The sequence below is a fragment of the Rhipicephalus microplus genome, chromosome 7, assembly GCF_043290135.1.
Source record: "Rhipicephalus microplus isolate Deutch F79 chromosome 7, USDA_Rmic, whole genome shotgun sequence".
In the NCBI taxonomy this organism is placed as follows: Eukaryota; Metazoa; Arthropoda; class Arachnida; order Ixodida; family Ixodidae; genus Rhipicephalus; species Rhipicephalus microplus.
Genome location: NC_134706.1, coordinates 145384290 through 145407021, shown reverse-complemented (window position 1 = coordinate 145407021; position 22732 = coordinate 145384290). Strand labels below are relative to the sequence as shown.

The 22732-nt window shown below is 42.7% G+C and overlaps 1 protein-coding gene across 4 annotated transcripts in view; it reads right to left on the bottom strand.

Annotated features, from left to right (window-relative positions):
* The window catches only part of LOC119184731 (uncharacterized), a 74592-nt gene that overhangs the window by 34475 nt on the left and 17385 nt on the right, over nucleotides 1–22732 (bottom strand). For 2 of the 4 annotated variants that reach the window (XM_075869829.1, XM_037434026.2), the window contains exons 2-4: nucleotides 10768–10847; nucleotides 10382–10681; nucleotides 4946–5143 (exon numbers count right to left, since the gene is read on the bottom strand). In XM_075869829.1, the coding sequence (XP_075725944.1) occupies nucleotides 4946–5143; nucleotides 10382–10681; nucleotides 10768–10785 (516 nt within the window). In that variant the 5' untranslated portion in view covers nucleotides 10786–10847. Of the gene's footprint in view, nucleotides 1–4945; nucleotides 5144–10381; nucleotides 10682–10767; nucleotides 10848–13294; nucleotides 13527–22732 lie in introns of those variants that run through there. The other 2 variants (XM_075869830.1, XM_037434028.2) reach the window with 2 other exon arrangements.

Genomic DNA, 22732 nt, shown 5'->3' with positions numbered 1-22732 from the left:
CGTGCAGTTTGAGGGCAGAATGACAAATCTGCGCTATCTGCGCCCGCACAAGTGTGGCGCTAGTATAGCAAGCGATGTAATTTACAAAGTAATTATTATTCAATGTTTAGGAGTACTAGCACTAAATAACAACTAAAATGAATTTTTAAAAAATAAATATCACTTTTTGTTTTCCGAAGTTTTTTTTTATAAGTGTATTAGGAGAACACGCTGAAAGCATTGCGCTGACGCCTGTGCTGCCACTGCTTGACGTTTGTTTTTAGGCGCAACTAGGTTCGCGTTCGCACTACTCATATTCATATGGTTTGTGGTCAGCGAGCACATGGACATGGAGCTTTTGTGCTATATTTTGATTGTGCGTGTGTGTCGTAGATTTACGTTTCTACTTATTTGTGATGAAGGTTAGTATGCATTCATCTTTAGAAAGCACAATGTTGTGGATTTTGCTGCTGGTTAAAACAAACACAACGTAAACACGTCTTCAGCTATCTGCAAACCTGTTCGGTCGTTGGACAAAAGACTGTGCATGCATCAGTGTGCAGGTGAGCTGCATTTCCAGCAACATTTATTGCTCTCACAGTGTGGGTAATTAGAGTCTAGCATTGGTTGCGGTGTTTTCAACACCAAATTTATTCTTGTTCACAGCTGTGTAAAATATTGAGTTCTCGAACAGCCAGCTCATTGTTTTTTCTCCAAATATATTGTTGAGTGGTTGCGCTATCAAAAGAGAAATGATTTGCTCTTGCTTATTCACCGTATCTATTGCTAGCCGTATCGAACTAAATTACCTGTATTATTATTGCCTGCATACCCTCCTGCTTCCTCAGTCACCCCTGCAGTGCCAGTGTAATTTTGCAGTTAAAAGTTTCTTTCCGGAACAATACCTCGCTTGAAAAAACATTGGGGCGGGGTTGTAGCTGCCTTCATAATGGTACTTGTCTCTCATTGGCTTTATGTAACGTTAACAGCTGGAATTTGGGGCCTTCGGGCCCACATTTTAGAGCTGCAAAGTGTATGTAGACCAGAATGTGTACAAATCATTTTCGCATGACATCACCGGCATAGCCAGGCGGTGGCGCACGGAATTTTTTGAAGGCCGGGCATAGCGAGCCCAATATGACGACCATCATTGCTTGCCCGGTCTCCGATTCAGATAAGCCGACCCCTCCCCCTCCCCGCACGCCTCAAAGAAAAAGTCTGCCTACATCACTGCGTCAGTTGCTTCACCTCTACGCTGAACGTATTGTTTTATAAGCGCACCATTAAGCGAGCATTTTGCCTTTGGACAGAACAATGGAAGGAGGAATTACCCAAATCTTTCAGATTTCTTTAGTGATGCAAAACCTTTACAAAACTGAATATCATGAAAGAAAATCATCAATGCTGAAGCTTCACATTAGCGTTGTCATTATTCTGCATCATGAAATCTTTATGAGCTGTGAAAACTTTGCGAGCCGTTGAAGTCACAATTTGACGTCAATAACAATCGACGAAAATTTCGACAACCTCAATAACGCCGTTTGGGATTTGCCGCATGCACATAATTAGGCTGATTCCCACTTGGCTGTTCTTAACCAGACTTCACTGCTACCAAATGAAACAATATTTGATGCATGTCCTTTACTACTTTTTTGAGGTGCATGACAGAAATTTGGTTATACTGCAGATATTGATGCCTTCAAGGATGCTAAAGTACAGAAAGCAAGTGAATTTCGGTAAGTGCCGACTTTTTGTACTACGTACATGAAAGCATCGCTTTTTGGTGGACAAACTGCACATGTGTTGGCCAGCGAATATTTTATCATGGCACACTGGCACTGACAATTTGACATGACTCCGCTGGCCCGTGTGTGTGCTTACACTGTTACCGTTAAGCTAAATGTTTATGTTTTCATTGCAGGGATTGTTGTTTGTACTAGAAAGCTAACTGCCAAAATTTGTTTACGCTGGTGCTACTAATGGTACGTTTCCTCTATTTACACGGGTTTTGGCTTGCGCCTAGCATAACACTTGGGCCTAGATTCACAAATCTGTCCGTGCTCAGGCCTTCATAACAGCGTTTCCTGACTCACCTTTACCCTATTTTCTGCAGATGTTTCGTGGAATTAAAAGTGCCAAAGCATATTGAACTCTCCCACTCTGAAAAATTCTCGTTCAAAGTCCTGCAAGAGTGGGCTTAACTTTCTTGTGCACCTCCTTGCTGTTCTAAGATCCTGAAGTATTATGGTCTTTCTACAGGTGGCAGTGTCACTAATGTTTTTATTTCTATCACGCTGACCATGTATGCGATGTTGTCTTGAATGGTAGCACATCCTTGACAAATGTCTTTGTGGCACATGTAGAGGGCAGTGCAAAATAGATAGGCAGACATTCACACCAGGCGCTAACTTCTAATAAGGCTTTTTTTAAGAAACCACGGTGTGCTTATTCCAGTTTGTCCGACACAGCAGTAACCTGTTTGGCTGTGAACCAACAAGACGTTGAACTGATAAAAGCTTCATGTATTGTTTGCACTCAGATATATGTGTATCGGCAAGCTATCTGTGACACTGTTAACAAAAAATCAGAATATCTGTGCATGCCTCAAGCTATATTGCTTCGTTCACAGATCTCGCGGCTGTGACTCGTCAACCGAGTGAACAAGTGCACCCTAGTTTCTTGAATTTAAAGCATTTTTGAAAGTAGCATGATCTATATTTATTTGTGTCCATAGTTTTGCCCAGCCGTTTACATCAGGTTCAAGGAAATATACTGAAGAAAATCATGTAGCCTCTGTAAATGGTTGCTTTCAAGCAGATTTTGCATGCTTGACTTGTGCCTACAGGTTCTGTACAATACATTACCCAGCTGCGTATGATCGAACAGTAGAATTGAGAGCAACTATGTCCACGAGCTAAATATGTATTTTAACTCAAGCTGACGGTACGTGTTATTTGCTACACACATGATCTGGCCTAGAATTCCCATTGGTGGTTGGGCTCGTGAAAATGTCACTCAGCTGTGTATACGAAACAAGTTAACTGAACCTAAGGGCATCTTTAATTGATACAAATATGCCTTCTTGAGGTGCTGCGCATTTTCTTCAAGAATATTGCTATCTTTGACATCATGTGAAGAGCATCTACCACATCAGCATTTCTATGGCTTGCCAAGTAACGTTTGGCCGAACCTACCACTTTTTTTCACATTTCGTTTTGCAGTAGACATCTTAGAATGTAAGCGCTGCTGCAGTGTGTGTGATGCATGGTTATGTATTGATTCTGGCATGTTAAACCTCACACTTGTATTTTTTCTTGCAGCAGTGAATGCTTCACATATGCCTGCGGAGACATTCCGCTGCGCTAGTCTGATGGAAACATCAGTCTTGCGAACCTCGAGTCTTTCAAAATTGGAGAAGTTGTCCTTCTCTCTCCAATGATGAGACAGACAGCCCTATGCTAGAAATTGAAAAATGTTTTTCCTCGGAAGACGCAGAAAACCTTTTATGTATTATGGCGCTTGGTTATATCTGACTGTAGTGTGGCGAAGTCTACTTCTACGTATGCTCACACGTCACTTCAAAAAAAGGAAAGAAAAACAATTAAACATTTCTTTTTCTTTCAATATTGTCCACTTTTTGTGCTAGAAGCAGCACACAAGCAGTGCTTTTCCAAGGAGCTCTTGCCACGTGTTAAGCGTGGGACAAGCATGCTCGAGATAAATATTCATTTTCACAAGGAGTAACTGGAAGCATGTGCAGTTGGTGCTCACAGAGTAACTGCGAACACGCCGGAGGAACGGTAAAGAGTAACCGTTGGTCTTATGGGAGCAACTTGTCGGAGTAATGGTTGGTTCGCAGGGAGCAAAAGGTAGGAGTAATGGTTGGTGCACAGGGAGCAACTGGAGGGAGTAACTGTTGGTCCGCAAAAAGCAACTGATAGGAGAGCAATGGTTCGTCCCTCTGCAGTTACTTATTTTAGGGGAGTAATGGGAGTGGCAATGAAGGAAATTTTTGTTTTTATGAACTACTCACAGTGTCACGCCGCTTAACACGTTTGTGTGTAGTATTTCATTCGTCAACATCAAGGTACACCCGCCCTCCAGTTATAGTTTCATTTGATTTGCTTCTTCGGTTCAGGCTGGTGTCTTAGCCTGTGCGCACTGGGAACATGTATGTTTCGCTTCAGCTCACCTAATATTATGTTGGAAGTGAGTGCATCGTCTCTTCGTTACCTCCTCTTTCGGGCTATTTCTGTACCCGATGTTAAATGTGGTGGGCGCAGTCAAAGAGAACAAAAGGTCTTTGCCGTCTCTAAGCTTCTCGTTTTCTTATGCCACTTTACGTATGTTCGCTCCCTCTCTCTCTTCCCCAGAGCAAGCTAGCCTATCAGGTGAGCCCTGGTTAACCTTGCTGCATTTATTGTACTCTAATTTTCTATCTCTCTCCTTGTCGGGACATCACTGTGTGAATAAAACAACGAAATGAAGTGTCGTTCTGCATTATAGTATCTTTGTGGGCATGTAGCATGTAGAGAGGATAACCGCTGCTCAATGAGGTTAACCAAATGAATTCCTGGAAAAGACAAGCGGGTTATGGGGAGACAGAAGGTTAGGTGGGCAGATGAGATTAAGAAGCTTGCGGGTATAAACTAGCAGCAGCAAGCACAGGACCAAGTTGAGTGGAGGAACATGGGAGAGGCCTTTGTTCAGCAGTGGCCGTAGTCAGGCTAATGAAGAAGATGATCTTTGTGGCCATGATAAAGATTTAGCATGCAATAACGACAGCTTACTTCTCGTGATTGCAGTTTTGCATATTTTATACCATGAAAGGGCCTCATGACTTCAGAGTTTTCGTGATTTGAAGAAAACTGGCGGGAAAAAACGAAAGGAGCCCAAAGCGCCTTCACTATCGCAAAGCAGGATGTTTGTGCACACTGAAGCAAGCATATCATAGCTGATTTCTCACCTTGGTGTCAGAAGGAAGTGACAGAAGCTCTCGCAACGTGTATACTTTGTTTGGCACAGAGATCTTCATCAAATTGCACAATTTCACTATCCATTCTTGGCAGTTGTTCTTTACAACATCGTACTTCTCTGGCTTTGACATCTCTCCGTAAGCATTTGCTATGTCGCCATAGTCAAGCTCATGAGATCCGAGTGGAATCTGAAAGAAAATAGGATAACGCAGATCTGAGAAGGTTGGTGCGTATTATTTCTAAAAAACGCAACGTGCCAAAACGGACACAATAACGAATTCAGGGTTTCACAACGCCATCTTAGTGTTCGTGGGGTTCTGACCTTTTGTGTTCGTGTTTGCATGCCCTGTCTCTTTTAAAGTGAAACAGCAGTCACATAAATTTCTATTGTCGCCCTTCATCCTTTTCACATATTCGGAGTGTGTGGATTTGCGTTCAGGGCATACGGTGCCATCTGTTCAACAATATTAGTTAAAGGGAAAAAAGGTAGCCAGCATTGAAAATATAGGTGTTTAGTTTTCTCAGAAGAAGGCCGTCATGAGAAGCCGAAAATAAAATCTCTTTATACCACAGGTCTAGTGACGTGAGCAAATTTACGTAACATCTAGTCAGTGAGCTACAATTACCAAACGTTAAGTACCGCATAGTCACCTGGCTATTATTACCTTGATATGTAGTCGCATGATTAAAGTCGCGTAAAATCAAGGTGCATCGCTAAAGTCCTGTGACTTCATTATTTATCGACGTGAGTCGATCATCTAACAGCACTTCACAGTAACGTCAAGCGGCCGAAATCCTGTCTATTTATGTAACTTAGTCACGTGAGTCGATCACTCATTCTTATCTAGCGCTGCAGAGACATAAAACGCAGAGAATAAAATCCTGTGCCTTCACGAAACTAGCTACGTGAGTCGATCAGCTAATATCACCTAACACTTCCCCACGAGACCTAAATCACTGAGCATCGCGTAACTAGTCACAGAGCTACAATACATTGCATCACGTAACATCTGGCCACGTGACGCAAACCCCGTAACTAATCTCTCGTAACATTCAAATTCATTGAATAATACCAGGACAACACAAAATAGCGTGTCCAAGATAGGTACCAACACGTGCCTTGTCACGTGAATAAAGCCTTGTTTCAAGTGGTATAAATCACACATGACGCAACAACTAGTCACTTTACTAAAACAAGATTCCAACGCGCAAATGCAAGCCATGTGATTTAAGGTGACAAAAGGTCAAGAAACATTTACTGACGCAACTAAAACCGCATCACATCACGTAACAACTCAGCACATGAAAAAACATAACATGGCATATGCCTCCACCATAATAATCGGTATAACACGATCGTAAAACATGTCGTCTTATGAATAGTAATTATCGTACTGTGAAGTACGAGAGATTGTACATTTTTATTGGCGGTTCGCTGCTATAGCACCTTTTGTGTAGACACAGCCACATTGATGCCTAGCGGCACGTCTCCGTCGTCATCACTACCACCCATGATGAAGATTTACTTCTTCTGATAAAAGTCATTCACATATACCTGAAAGCAGTGCATTGTTAATGACATAAACAAGGAGACACTTAACACCACTACTCGATATGACATCTTCAAAGAACATCACTTTTGCAGAAAAACAGCTCGGCGTGCGCTCCTGAAACGCGAGCGCTCATGCATACTGTGCTTCAGCAACGCGGTACGCAGAGGCGCGTAGCTTAAGCGGCGGATGCATGCCGGCGTTCTACATTCTACTGGATTATGATTTGCTTTACCAAAGCAAGCAAGACATTCACCTGTCGATATCGTTGCCTTGCTGCATTGCATGCTGCAGCAAGTTTCAATCAATAGGCCGGTATCATCACACTCGATGTAGTCAGTGGTTAAACATCGTTAGTGCATGTGGAAGCTGCACGGCCTAAGCCAAGGAGGGTAAAAAAAATTGCTGGAGTGGAAATCATTGCCTAGGAGTGAAGCCGCGCCTCTGTCAAGATGGCGGCTGTGGCGGCCATTTTACTAGGAGCATGGTAAAGTGCCACCATTAAACGATTAAGAACAGAGCGTATCCCTCGCACGCCCAACGGCTGCAATGTGGAAACTTTTCGGGTCACGCAGCGCTCCAAGTGCGTCTTAGTGTTACAACTTTTCCTTATTTAGCCTCTTTTCGGAGGTAAAGTTATTGGGAAGTTCCGTCTCTCATACTCGTTTTTGTGTGTTATTTCGTCGGAAACAACTATGTTTTAATATAGAACTAACGTAGCATTTACCCTAACGTATGAAGGCCACTTGATCTCTAAGTGGGCACTATCACAAAGAACATGTTTCCGCCATCTTGGCAGTGGCAAAAGCTGGCTTCACTTCCTCTGGTAAGGCGTAGCGGGAGCTTCCACTCCACCAACTTTGTTTTAATCCTCCTTGGCTTAAGCTAACATGGAGCGAAAGTCAAGATGAACGCATCGGCAATTTTCCGATGCTCGCTGTGTCAGCGTTTTTCACTGCTGTCGAGAAGCTTTAACAATAACACCTAAGAGTGCTCATTGCCACGCCATCTCAGACGCCATGCTTCAACTGCATCCTGCTTTGGTCTTCAATATAGCGGGCACGCGGCGTGTTTATCTGTGGCTGCCCTGATCGCACGGGGAGAGCGTGTTATGAGAGGTGGGCATGGCACGCTCTGTTCTCCTCACCGCAGAGCTGCCACAGAGGACCCAAAGGGCTGCCGCGCTGTTGGCGCAGCTTGCATGTGATGAGAAAGAACAATTTTATGTTTTATATAATCTCGCGTTCATTTGGAAATGTGGGCTCAAATTGTGCGACAGGCAAAGCCTATGATGGTGTGTATATATTCTAGAACGGGCTTTTTTTGCTGTATATTTGCGCCACCCTTATTGGGACTAATATAAGAAGATACATTGAACAATGTAAGGTCTCTAACAATAGGCTGATATCAATCTCCTCAGCGATGTCCTAACAGGTGGTAAATTTAATTGTAACCACGTTGTCTAACATTCACGATCTGCTTAGAGATTTTTAATTTGAATTGGGAAAAGGTCGCCCAACTGAATTTGCATATACTGATCCAAACAGAAATATTTCTGCGAGGCTTTGAAGAAATTATCTTGACCTTGGCATATTAATAGATTTTCAAAGGCTTTCGGTGCCGTAAGTAATAAAACTTTACTGACAAAGTGTGATATACACAGTTTTCTGGAAACTTGTCTGAGTTTCATGTGACGTTATCTGAAGTATAGGTATAAAACTGCTGTTATAGGCACATACTATTACACGAATTATCAGTACGTTCTGAGGTTATGCAAGGAAGCATACTAGGACCGGTATAGTTTAACATTTATATAAACGTTTTAACGAACATCAGCACTAGAGCGCAATATGCTTATACGCAGACGACACCAGTTTATTTCTGACTTTTAGAAACGTTACAGAGTCAATACGTACTGTCATTGATACTCCAGAACAGACATACAGCTAAGGTTTATTGAACTCCCTAACTATAAATGCAACCAGCACAGAAGGCGTTAAAGGTGTGCTTTTTCAATCAGAGAACAAAAAAACAAATGTTTCATGAAGGCCTTTGAATAGGAACTTCCGTGGGAGAAGTAGTACCATCGGACATAAGTTTGGGCGTAATTTGTCAGAAAACATGTTACGGATTGAACGTGTCAACATTATTGCCGACAATCTTGCTCGACTGGTCCAAATCCCTCTCACAACGTCACACCTATTGTAGTTCCATGGTGCCCTATTTTTTTTACAGTTGCATTTCTCTTACCCTTAGTCATTACGTATCTTTCGTGCTTTTTAGGTACTCGGCCCCGCTATGTTTTATCCATACGCCCAAATATTTGCATTGGTTCACTATTTCTAGCACGACTTCCTGTATTTTATGCTCACTGCCTTCATTATCACTAAAATCATAACTGCCAATTTTTCTTTTCTGAACATCAAATTTAACCAATCTCTCACTACATTAGATGTATATAAATTCCTGTATATCTTTGTTTTTCTCGGCTATTATTACTGTATCATATGCATAAATCAATGCTGGCATGGCTGTTCGACGTGTTTTTCTTGTTTAGAAAAAGAGAAGCTGTAACAATACTGATTGTTGGCCTAGTTGATACTTGCTTAATGACACGCTTTGGCCGCATGTAACACACACACAAAGTAAAGGCACACTCACACAAGTAAAGGAAAGTGCCGCTTGTGGTTGTCGTTGAGTGTTCTCTTACTTTGTGTGTGTGTTATTTGCGGTCAAAGCATGTCATCAAGAGAGAAGCTGAAGCCGAGTCGACTCCCCTGTAATTTGCCTTCTATTCCAGTAGATACAGAATAAATAACAAAGGTGACAACGAACATTCCTGTCGAAGCCCGCCTTGTATTTCTAAAGATTCAGATACCTGTTCTTTCCCTTTTATAACTACCTTGTTACTTTTAAAAATATCTGTTAGAAGATCAGTTGTTTGATCTTTCACATCTAGTGTGTCCAGCATCTTCCACCAGTCTTCTTAGATCACACTCCCTTGATATATATAAGTGCCATTCACAGGGGCTCATGTTCTCTTTCCGCAATTTCAATACACTGCATTAATGAAAACAGATCGTTTTCTAACCTCCTTTGTTTACGGAAACCATTTTGTAGTTCTCCCAGCACCCCTTCATTCTCAACCTAGGCCGAATCCACATAGAATGCACCCTCTCATGGTAGCCGGGAACATGAGGCGATTTACGTTGGTTTTGCTGCAAAGTGCGGCAATTAGAATAGGTGGAGAGAAACACGCCCCATACTAGCCCTCCAGGAGGCCATAGTCATACCGCAATACTTGTTTTGAGCGCTCACAGACGGCGGCACCGCCCTGCTTCGCCGACAGATAGCACGGAGCCAGAAAGAAGTGCGAAAGATGTAGGGCGCCTCCGTGCCAATCGCAGCAAATGCATCTATATCTCAATGGGCAGAGCGTCGGTCGCATTTCGTATTTTCCGAAGAAGCCAGAGGTTCGACACCCGGCGGGAGAAAGTCATCTTGAAGAACTTTGCTTCCTCGTTTCCTAGTGGTAATTTTACATCACCATACTTGCGACGTCAATAGGTCACTGAGGTCTTGGTGGACCCCGGCATATAAATACACCTCTGGTCATATTATTGAATACCCCGCAAGAGCTAGACACGTGACATATCCCCATCAGCACCACATAATAATGCGTAGTGTAGAGGAACGAGCGAAAACGAAGAATAGGCAAGCCACACCTTGATGCAGTGGCAATTACCTTGAAGAACCCGCGTCACTGTTTGCGGGCTACTTTTTTTGAACGAGAACGTTTCGCGGAGCCCTTAGGTAAACGCAATCATGCAAATAAAAAACTGAGTTTTTGAAGGTAGTCCTATTTGGAATGTTTACCTGTTGCAGTGGTTCACACTCTATGTCGTTGTTTTGCATCTGTCCAACGAGTTTGCCGCCTTTCTCCACAGCTTCAAGCAGAAACGAAGCGCCATTTTTCCAGTGAAATCGCAGCCCCCAATGCTGCATTGCGCGTGAAGACGTGTCGCAGCAGTCCGATCTAATTGAGAACCAAGACTTCCATTTTCGGCTTGGTGGAGGTCTCCATACTACCAAGTACACATCGCACATCGGTTTCTGCTCTTCGTGCTTCTTCTTATGAATGCCGTCTGGCAAGTTCATGCCATTTGGCTTTGATTCCTGGGAGTGAAAAAAATTGCCCTTCGTGAAAATCAACTTTAATTAAGGAAATCATTCCACAATCAAAAAATAAAAAATTATCTCACCATTGGTAGATAGGTCATTTTAGGCTTCTCACTCTTCCACGTCTAATCAACTTGGAAACTCGCCTTTGAGTCGTACAGACCTGTAGAAGTAGAAATATTATGTTATACCGCTCTTGGTAGTTTTCCTTCCGAAATTGTTATAGGCACCAAGCAGTAGAGTTTTCTAATCTGACTACAGTGCCGAAAAGCATAGCCAAGTGGATGAAAAAAATTGGCCCCGTATTTGCATGTAATCTGCAAACGTCATCGAAAGACGACAGTCTTGCGCGTGGAGAGAATGAACAAGACATTTATTTGATGTTCTGCGCAAGAAAATCGGTGAATGGTATTCTGGAGGAGCTGCGTTAGAGTGCCTAAAGCGTGCAGCGGAGGTGAACGAGTGCATCAAATCACGTCACACGTGAGACATAAGCGCCACCTGGCAGTTGTCGTAGAAAATGAAACGTGTTGCTAACATTGGCCCTAACGGCCAATGTTGGCAACTTTCAGACTGGGCAGTGTGAGCAGCGCAGTCCCTTCTGGTCAGTGGACGGTGCATATATATGAATATGAGAGACGCTGTAGCAGAGTTCTGGGGAAATTTGGACTCCCTGGTTTCTTTCAGGTGTCGTAAATTTAGGCACACGGGTTTCAACGAATCTCCCTTCCATTGGAAGTGTGACTACCACTGTAGGGATTCGATACCGCGACCTGCGGATCAGCAGCAGAGTTTCTTATAGCCACTAGGCCACTATGGCGGGTCGGAAGCTAAACTACAGTAAAAATAGTTGCGTGAATAAACTTTCTGCCCGCTATCAGACAAATTTCTTGAGAAACCTTGCTTGAGTGGAGCCACCTGTTGTAATGGAACTCTTATTACCGTGTTAATGCAACTGCGTGCGTCATGATCTAATTTCTACAGATTCTGCTTAACCGTAAAGAGTAGCAAAGCGAGGTATCTTGCTCCAAAGCTCTCGGAAAGCCATGCTGTCCGCAAACGCATGCCCTTGTGAATGCTGGGGGAAGAAAACAGTTCACGTTGCTGTGCTGGTGGTAGTAAAGACCTTGCTAAAAACACACGTGCTCATTCGTGGACCCGAGAATGCTCGGGCACGGTGCCTTCTCGCTGCCTCACGGGCTTGTTCAAGGGCCTACGGTTGTCCTCGTAGGTTCGAGCTGCGTAGCACGACCATTTACCGCTGCTTCAGCTTCATGAGAGGAAGGCGATACAGGGGCTTCGCGACTGAATTTTCTCTGCATACAAACTCTGCTTGCATATTCAACGTGTATTTCACAATACATTAGTATATTCCACGTGAAAGAAGCCACTGACGTTAGTAAACCACGTGCATTTCATTAACAAACCAGGTAATGCGTAACAATACCCGAAATCATACAAAACCTTGAGTAGGATCAGTACCTCAATACACGTGTTGTGTGTTGAACCCTCGACAGTCTTCAAGAAATAAATTAGGGAAAAACTCAGTCTATTGTGGCAACATATGAGCCTAATGGGCCATTTGCGACGAACTGTTTCCTGCAACTCATTTAAAGAATAATAAATAAAAATTTCTAAAGCTCACAAAACTTGCCATTCTGACTAAAGGTCATCGGCATAACAATCGTCATCATCATCAACCTGATTACACCCGCTGCGGCACAAAGGCCTCTCACTCAACGTATTACTGGACATATTGCTTTTTAGCACTTGAATTCCTCGTGACGAATAAAGTGGTCACACAACGGATCAAAATACAAAATTATGACCACATGATAACTGCACACAAACGTCATGCATTGTGCTTTAGTGGTGAGAAACTTTTCTTTTTCCCACGAACTATCACTCCGTGAAGTGGACTTCTTTCCACAACTGTACTAGCGAAAACTAGGCCATTGATGCCGAGGAAACCATAGGAGATGCCGTTCGTTAGTAGAAGTAATTGTAATGTAAATGCAAAAAAGAAAAAAGACAAAAGGAAAGTTTTCACTGGAAGGCACGAATACATGCTGCCTGCGAAAAAAAGCATCCAAAGTTCTACCAGTGGTGGTCGTCCCGCCCACCATTTTAAAGTTTTAAAGGTGACCAAAGTAGACGGAGGGATTACAGCCGCTGTAGCTCATTTGGTAACCGCCTTGAAACACCTACCTAAAGTAAACGCAGCTGACTAAGCGCCATATTCAATTACGATTGAGAAAGTTTGTGTGAACTTCTGGCCCTCTACCCAAGGCGCAATCATCCGCCCATTGCTTAATCCTTCGCCAGCAAAATATAACTGCAACATTGCCCGAAGAACTTGTTATTGAGGTGATTTTATTGATAAGTAGCAATGCCACGCGCTGGACACTAACCTCACAAGAGATTTCAGTGCAATCGACAGATAAATTGAGCCAGAAGGAACACTGCCGGGACGCGCCTGTGTGCCGCTCTTTCACTGTGCCCAGTCTAGCACTATTTTTCCCGTCTAAGCATGTAGCAACCAGCCGCGTTACATGCACTGCTGTGGAGAGATAACAGAAAGCCACATTCTCGAAAGGTGAGTTAACTTACTCAGGCTGAATAAACGTTCCGCCACAGTTGAATGGAAGGGCGATGAAAATGGCGCAGGAGATGAACAAAAATGAAGGAAGCAAGCACAGCACAAGTGGCAGGAGCGCATTGATAACAGCGCTCTTCACGCCATCGCTGGCGGCTGCAGCGATATATGGACTTTAGACAGTCGAGAAACGCTCTTGAGTATATCAGCACAGCTGAAGGTTACGGAAATAGTCACGTGTGTGACTCCCTTCTCTTCAGGGAAATCATGCAACTCCTTTGCTGGGCCACGTGATCCTCCATAAAATAAGGTCTACATGCAGTTCAATATCACAACTTCAGGAGCACCTTACGTTTTCTTTTTTGTTGTTGTCAAAACCATCACCTTGAATTTCATTTGCCCTTGTGTATCTAGCCTTATCTTGTTAGATGCTTGAGTGCATTGCTCGTACAATTATCAAAACAAACACGGAAGAATAATAAAAACTTTGGTGTGTTACACTCTAAGAAAAGTTTGAGTATTCTATGAGTAGTTCCGCTACGCAACAATAGTAGTCAATTGACTTGCTCGCATTTACTTTCTTCAAACCCGGAACTAGCCACTTTGCTGTCAGGAATGCCATGACACACTGATAACGCGCGCGCAGTTTGCGACCGCGCAGTACCGGAACCAAGCTGGCAGCGCGAGGAAAGTACTCGAAGTAGATAACAATTTATGCATAATACCTCAAAGGTCCCTGGTGGGACATTACATGAGGGGGGGGGTGAACGAAAAAACTGGCGGGTCCGGTTAGGTTTCATGACTTGAAAGATGGTCTTCAATGGCGGCTTTGAATTGAGCAATGTCGGTGATGAGGGTGATATCGGGTGGTAGGGCATTTCATTCTCCGGCAGTATGCAAGAAAAATGAACGTTGGTAGCTGGCCATATGTGCACGTGGTAGATACACAGCATTTTGGTGCTCAACCTATTGTTGAGCAGCTGAAACACTCCCCAAATACTCAATTTTTTTACGTTGTAAGGTAAGCCACGTTTCGTGATTATAAGACACTGCATTAATTGCTCTCAACTTCTTGTACCGCACTCATAAGAATTATTAGCGATTCTTTGTTGGCATGCATAAACATGGCGATGACTGGCTGCGGTTGTTACTCACGCTTGCACTCACCAGTTATCAATTCTCTCTCACAAAAAGGCATCCACTAAGCCAAGTCTAAATATGCTGAAAGTCAGACACCTTCTTTTAAGTAGAAATACTTCTAATATATCAATATTGTATTTATGCTGCTGCTCGCAATTGAAGGAATTCTAGCTACTCAGCATTTTGGTGCACTAAGATTTCCTAAGTTGTTTATTGGGAATAGGAGCGAAATGAAATGAAGAAACGCAAAGTAGAAAATGAGCTTGGCTGAGAATTGGCGAGGTGAAAATTGGTGATACGTTAGGCCTATTAAAGTTACCCTGTCGTCTATTTCGGCATTGTGACTCGCACTCACGTCGATACATCAATTTCGTGAGAAAATAACTTTGTGAGGCACTCATTATACACGACAACTGTCTGGAACAGAGTTCTGAAATATTTCGCTGCTAGACATTTCGACTGTGGCCCGGTCTACAATTGGCTGCCGTAGTCCGGCATGGGTATTAATTATTTAGGCACTCTTGGCTGGTTTGTGTCGTTGCCGTTACCCTAACATGTGTTGTTAAAGCCCAAATAGATAACATCCCTTTTCCCGTGGTATGCTCCACGCACTATTAAACAGAAATAAAGATTAACATTTCAAGTATGACTGTGGAGTAAAAAAACGTTTTATTAAATTACGGGCATTCATATATCAGTCATTCTGTGGATTGCGATTGACATGTTGCCTTAAACACTTATGCCAAGTGCACTACTAAATAATTGATATATTATTTCTCATAACAACTGCCTTTATTAAATGGTCACCTAAGTGGGCACTGACTCAGTGCGCTTGCCTTTTCTGTTTTATTTCCTTGCTTTTTTGGGGGAGGGGGGAGGGCTTGACGCATGTTTTTTTTTCGGTTAAGTGCCATCGATTATGGGAGAGCTCATTTTGTTACACCACGCTGTTGTTGATAACAGGAGTGGTTTAATTTGATGTACATGTGTGTCATGCTTATATAGGTCTTTGTTTTGCAATAAAACTTGTGAGTTGCTGTATACGAAGCGCTCGTCCGGCATCCTTTCTGAGGGTTTTGCTTCATTATGAAATAACACATGTTGGGCTGGTTGCTTTTTTATGTTGATGCTAAAACAGCGTGTACCGATGAGGACGGAACAAGAAAAGAATGACACATGCACTGTATCTAAGCGCACAAGTGATGGAAAGAAATGCGACTGAAGCTTACAAAACACGAGCCAGTCACCGCTATCGCGCGAAAGGCCCGTGCGATAAGATTATCCCACGTGCCAAGCCGGCCGTTGATAGCTTCTCAAGCAGAAGTGAAACAACCAGCCTATCTTTCATGCGAGGAAGGAACGTGCTACTTGAAATATTTTGTGCCACCAGAAATGTCACTTGCCCTATTTTCTCTGTTGCTCCAATGAACAACGTCTTGAGCAACGGACGCCTAGCTTGAAGGTAGCAAGTTCAATCCTAGACAGTGGTATGCTAAACTTTTTTCCACTTAATTTTCTTCATATTTTTATCGCCATTGCTGCAAATAGCATTCTCTATAACTGCATTAGGAATACTGTCTGTTAATTACTCATGATACTTTCTTTGGGGAAGTCCAAGACGCCACTACAGTCAGAAGCATTCTTTCTTTAAAACCCCTTAGGCAGCCACTATGGGTTGAAGCCTATCGTAGGAGCGGCGGCTGCAGTTTCAATAGAGGCAAGACTGCTTGAGGCCCGTGTGCTTAGACTTAGGAGCACGTTAGAAAACACCTCGTGTCTAAAACTTCCGGAGCCCTCTACAACGGCGTCTCTTCGACGAATAATATTATAAACATAAAAATGGATTTAAAAGCGTTTCAGTTACTAAAGGGTGTCCAGATTTCAGCCATTTTGAAGTTTTGTGGATTGCGATAGACATGTTGGTTGAACACTGACGCCAAGGACACTTTATAAATGACATAAATACGACTTTTCGTAAGAAATGTCTTTTTTGTTTGGTATGTGAGGTCTAACGTCCAAAAACCACCATTACATTAAGAAATGCCTTTTTTGAAATGGGCAGTTGAATGGGGATTCATCTGCCCTCTCCAGCTTAGCGTCCATCTTTTTCACTGTCCCAGCCCATGTCGGTCTACGTTCCACCAGGTGGTCCACTGGTTGAGGTGACGTTATAACCAATGATGCAGAACACGCAAGAACTTCTCTCTACCCTGAGAAGGCGGATTTCAGTGAGTGGCAATGTGTAAGTGTCTCTGCTTGTACAGCACGACAGCATCGAGGTGGACAAATGAGTGTGCTTGGTGCTATCAAACATATTCACCATCATAAATGAAATTTGAGTTGCTGTCACATGAGGAGACGCAATATATTTTTTTAAGGAAGATGTATACAATTGTACACATGAACTACGGAGATGTGTCACGCACCACGTGTTTTGAAATGGCTTGAAACGCATAATATTTATGCAGCCTTCGTGAGAGGAGAGCTAACACGTATTTATTTTTATTAGGTTGCTTATTGCTGCTGATCATCACGTTTCAGGAGACATTACCATGTTAGACGCGTCGACGTGACACATTTCAAGACCAATGGCAAGATATTTTTTTGCCTTAATGAATAAACAAAAGGAAATATTACCTTGACTTCTAGACCTAATATTTCATTCTTCCCATATAAGAATTCAAGCTGACCAGGGCTAAACAAAGATACTTTGATATTGTATCGCAATACAAGATACTCAGGCAAAATGTATGGGAAATACAGATACAAGATACTGCCGCAAAGATTGTATCCGGTACGATACCTGTCAGTTTTATCCTAAGATAGTTTGATACACTCGCAAAACTGTTATTATAAACCCCATTATTCTTACAGCGAAAACGTAGGCGCGAGAACGGTGGCTTGAAAATTTCTGGAATATGCCTAGTTTCATTTTGAAAAAATGTGTTTGATATCTAAAAGTTTAGTCCCAACGTAAATTAGTTTGCTTTCGTAGACCTTATAAGGGTTCGTTATAGCTTCTTAACATGACAGCTTTGTAGACACTTTGCTGACAGGGCTTGTTGCTCGTCATCTCTGTGATTGGTGGGAGTCCTTGTTTATCTTGCCGACCAGCTCGCGTATTGTCATACGATCAGACGAGCTTCAATAAAAAGCCTTCGAACTCATCACGAGTGGCTACTTAAGCCTTCGCATGATGGCATGAATACCACTGTGCACTTTCAGCGTGTCTATTTTGCTACACCAAATCTCCAGTGTACAAGACCTACAACGCTGCCATCGGCATTTTTGTGCAACATTGTGCATAAAAAGGCAGACTTATGCGTAAAATGCATAAAGCTGCCATCACTTTTCTTATTCTTCTTATCTGGCGGAGGAGAGCATTCCTTATATATATTCTCATTTACTTGCAATCAATTTTCTCGAGCGAAAGAACATGTACACATCAAAGATACCTATGACCTATAGCACGTGACTTTGTGATGACTATGAAGAAAGCGGCAGTCACTCCAGCAGAAATTAATCTCGCTAGAGAGATAAGTTGTACCCAGAAAACTAAGTAATTCAAAGTAAAAACAAAGCACACTCTACTATGTGAGCAGCTACAGGTACAGTCTGTCTTCGGTTAGGTGGTCATTGGCAAAGTATGTCTTTTATTTATACAGCACTGATCGCACCTTCTAGTGTTATTTCTGCTACCCACCCAAGCTGGCGAATGAACAGGAGTACGCAGAGCTTGCGTAAGCTAAATATTATTTGTGGACTTTTTTTACTCCTAAAGCTACGATCAGATTATCATGAACGCAGAAGTGGAGCGCCCTGGTAATTTTCAATTTGTGGTATTCCTTAACGGTCTATAAATCAAAGTAGATGCGTCATCAGCATTTTGCCTCCATCGACTTGAAGCTGCTGCCGCAGTATTTGCGCGTATTGTTGTAGCGAAATCTGAGACAATTTCGGAGTTTACAAAACATGGCGGGTGACTTACGTCAAGCGGTCAACGTATTTTTTGACATAGACCCGGTCATACCAAAATAAAAAAATAAGAGTGCGTTGCAGCATGCTTGCACAAGTTATCGTGGGGCAACGTCGCTATTGACGCCATTGATGGTTATATAGCAACGATTACCTGAAAACTAGTAATAGTTAAACATTAGGGAAGACTGAACAAGGGAAAAAATCACAACTTAAATTGAAAAGCCGTTCTGTTACAAGCATCCTTGATGCAGAAGAGTAAAGCGAAGTGATTTTGTTTGTGTAAGTATATAGTAGCAAAAATAAAGCAAACAATCAAAGGTATACATAGCCAAATTCGGCTCCACGTTACAGAAAGCATACTGCATGCACGAGAGGGAGAAAAAAAAGAAGCTTAGAGCAAGATGATGAGTAGGATGTAACAGGAGGACAACTAAGAAAGCAGTTGTGCAAAAAGTCATAATATACGTTCAGGAGCTTTTTGAAAGAAACGACAGGAAGAAAGGGGCATTGTGCACCAAGATATCATCGTAGATAGATAAGCGCTTGTTCTACTAAATTCAAAAGCAGCACCAGTGGTCTTGGCTGGAGAGTGACGTCAGAAATTGTGCCGTCATCGTCGCACGCATTGAGTACGCGGCGCAAGTGTCATAGCACTGACATAACTAAAAAACGAAAAAAAAATGTAGAAAAAAACACACGTGGACCAGTGCGCGAAGGTAGTTTCTGTCGAGACTGTACGAGCTCTGTCAAGTCGCCCTGCTCCACGAAAAAGAAACATTGACACCTCATCGCCGCCACTCACTAATGAAATTTGGTGGAAGAATGAAATTAGGTCACTGCTGTTAGTTTCATTGAGGTGACCTAGTGTCACCAGTACGTGTCTGAGAAGCGGAGTTTGGTCAGCAATATTTGTTTCGGATTGTAGCGCTGATATCGCGGTATCCTGTATGTTAAGCTACACGATAAATTATTGAATGTAGTGGAAGTAAATAAACAGATACTCGTTTTGTGAGCAGTATCGCGATACTGACACGTGATACCCAGAGAGTATCGAAAATAGTATATCAGATACATTATTCTTCGATACTACCCAGCCCTGAAGCTGACTGACTGCTTGATAGCTGGGTATAGCTCGGCGCTGATTCACCTACATAACGGAAAGTTGCACACAGCACTATATTGCCTTATTTACCTTCTTGATTTGTAATAAGACATGCTGTAGAATTATGTAGCGTGAATATGACACATGTTTTGACAGTACAACTTAAGTGGTGTTAAAGGGGTAATAAAAACTTGTACATTTTACAATAGCAGTGTTTTCAAAAATATTTTCATGGTGGGAGAAGTGTCGGGATTGTCTGCTAGTATTGATTTCAAGAAATAAAGATTGACACTGAAGGATTCGCTCATGTAAATTTGCTTGCGCAAGTCAGAAGCTATTCGCTTTGAATTGTCAACTTGTTTTCAATCGGACAATTAAAGAGAAGCATATTTAGGTTCTGAACGTAGTGTTTGTCATAACAAACATGTGTAATTCCAGAACAGTGCTTTATAAAATTGCAATAACTGAGACATCACACAAGTAAGCAGGAGTGGTTGCTATATACACTTGAAGGTAGTCATCAGGCTTAATAGAGCATCTATTGTTAAGTTTTTTTTTTAAGCGCGAGGTTGACCGGGGTTCCCTGCACTCGAAATTAAGTGATGCTAGACAGGTTTTGAATAAGTGATAAGGAAAGTCAGTCTCACGCAGCACTTGTACAAACCTGACAAAATCCAGACATTTAGCAACATATATGCAATACAATGCCATACAATGGGTGCGGCGATGGCGTAGTGGTTAGAGCATCCGCCTCGCATGCAAGAGGACCGTGGTTCAAATCGCGGTGCCGCGCAGTCTCAACCAGATTGAAAAAATCCGCGTGTTGATGGAACTGCATTAAGAGGCCTGGGGTGCGGCCTCACCGGAAACCACCACCGGGAACGCACTCGTCCACCAGAGAAGGATTGGCCACACTGGTGCCGTATCTGGCCACTACCTCCCACTTGCATACGTCAAATAACTCACGGTCCTCAGTACCCAGCAGCTGCGAAGCAACTGACCACGGCGGCGGCCAGATCTGCAACGCAGCAGAGGGTGCTAAGAATCTCTGGATCCGGACATGCCGCCATTGGAACCTGCACTTGGCAACGTTTAACGCTAGAACCTTATCTAGTGAGGAAAATCTAGCTGTACTTTTCGAGGAGATAGAGGGTGTTAAATGGGATATAATAGGGCTCAGTGATGTTAGGAGGAATGATGAGGCCTATATGGTGCTACAGAATGGGCACGTCCTTTGCTATCGGGGCTTGGCAAACAGAAGAGAACTGGGAGTGGGGTTCCTAATTCACAGAAACATAGCTGGCAACATAGAGGAATACTATAGCATTAATGAAAGGGTGGTAGGTATCGTAATTATACTGAATCAAACATACAAGATGAAGGTAGTGCAGGTTTACGCGCCTACATCCAGCCATGATGACGCTTCAGTTGAAAGCTTCTATAAAGACGTGGAATCGGCAATGAGTAAGGTAAAAACACAGTATACTATAGTGATGGGCGACTTTAATGCAAAGGTAGGGAAGAAGCAGGCTAGAGACCAGGCAGTAGTGATTAAGGCATCGGCACTAGAAACGCCAGAGGAGAGCTACTAGTAGAAATCGCAGAACGCAATAATTTACGGATTTTGAATACCTTCTAACGAAAACAAGAAAACCGCAAGTGGACATAGAGGAGCCCTAATGATGAAAATAAGAATTAAATAGGCCTTATAATAAGTGCACACCCAAGAATCGTGCAGGATGTGGAAGTGGTTGGCAAGGTACGATGCAGTGACCATAGAAGGGTACGGTCTCGAATTCGCCCAGACTTGAAGAACGAACGACAGAAACTGATACGCAAGAAGCCAGTCAATGAGCTAGCACTGAGAGGGAAAGTACAGGAATTCAGAGTGGCGCTGCAGAACAGGTACTCGGCTCTTAGTGAGGAAACCAACCTTAGCGTAGGTACAATGAATGATAATCTGACGAGTATTATTACGGAGTGTGCAGTGGAAGTTGGAGGCAGGGTAGCTAGACAGGACACTGGCAAGCTTTCCCAGGAAACGAAGAACCTAATTAAGAAGCGTCAAATCATGAAAGTGTCAAGTACAACAGACAAAATAGAACTGGCAGAGCTTTCGAAGCTGATTAATAGGCGTAAGGTATCCGACGTAAGAAAGTATAACATGGAGAGAGTAGAACACGCTCTGAAAAACGGAGGAAGCGTCAAAGCAGTGAAGAGGAAACTTGGGATAGGCAAAAATCGAATGTCCCTTCTAAGGAACTAAGGGACAAAGAAGGAAAAATAACTACCAATATGGATAGGATAGTTCAAATAGCGGAGGAGTTTTACAGAGATCTCTACAGTAGCCAAGACAACCACGACCTTAATACTATAAGAACTAGCAGTAACCCAGATGACATCCCACCAGTAATGATAGAAGAAGTCAGAAAAGCTTTGGAGAACATGCAAAGAGGCAAAGCTGCTGGTGAAGATCAGTTAACAACAGATATGCTGAAAGATGGAGGACAGATTGTGTTAGAAAAACTAGCCATCCTGTTTACGAGGTGTCTCCTGACGGGAAGAGTACCAGAGTCTTGGAAGAACGCTGACATCATCTTAATACATAAGAAAGGAGATGACAAGGACTTGAAGAATTACAGGCCAATCAGCTTGCTCTCTGTAGTATACAAGCTATTTACAAAGGTAATTGCTAACAGAGTAAAGAAAACATTAGAATTCAATCAACCAAAGGAACAAGCAGGATTTCGAACAGGCTACTCAACAATTGACCACATTCATACTATCAATCAGGTAATAGAGAAATGCTCAGAGTATAACCATCTACTATACATAGCCTTCATAGATTACGAGAAGGCGTTTGATTCTGTAGAAATATCAGCCGTTATGCAGACACTGCGGAATCAGGGCGTAGATGAAATATATATAAACACTCTGGAAGAAATCAACAGGGGATCAACTGCTACCATAGTGCTTCATAAAGAAAGCAACAGAATACCAATCAAGAAGGATGTAAGGCAGGAGGACACAATCTCCCCAATACTATTTACCGCGTGCTTACAGGAGGTTTTCAGAAGCCTAGAATGGGAACAGTTAGGGACAAGAGTTAATGGAGAATACCTTAGTAACCTGCGCTTCGCCAATGACATTGCATTACTGAGTAACTCAGGGGACGAATTGCAACTCATGATTACGGAGTTAGACAAGGAGAGGAGAAAGGTGGTTCTTAAAA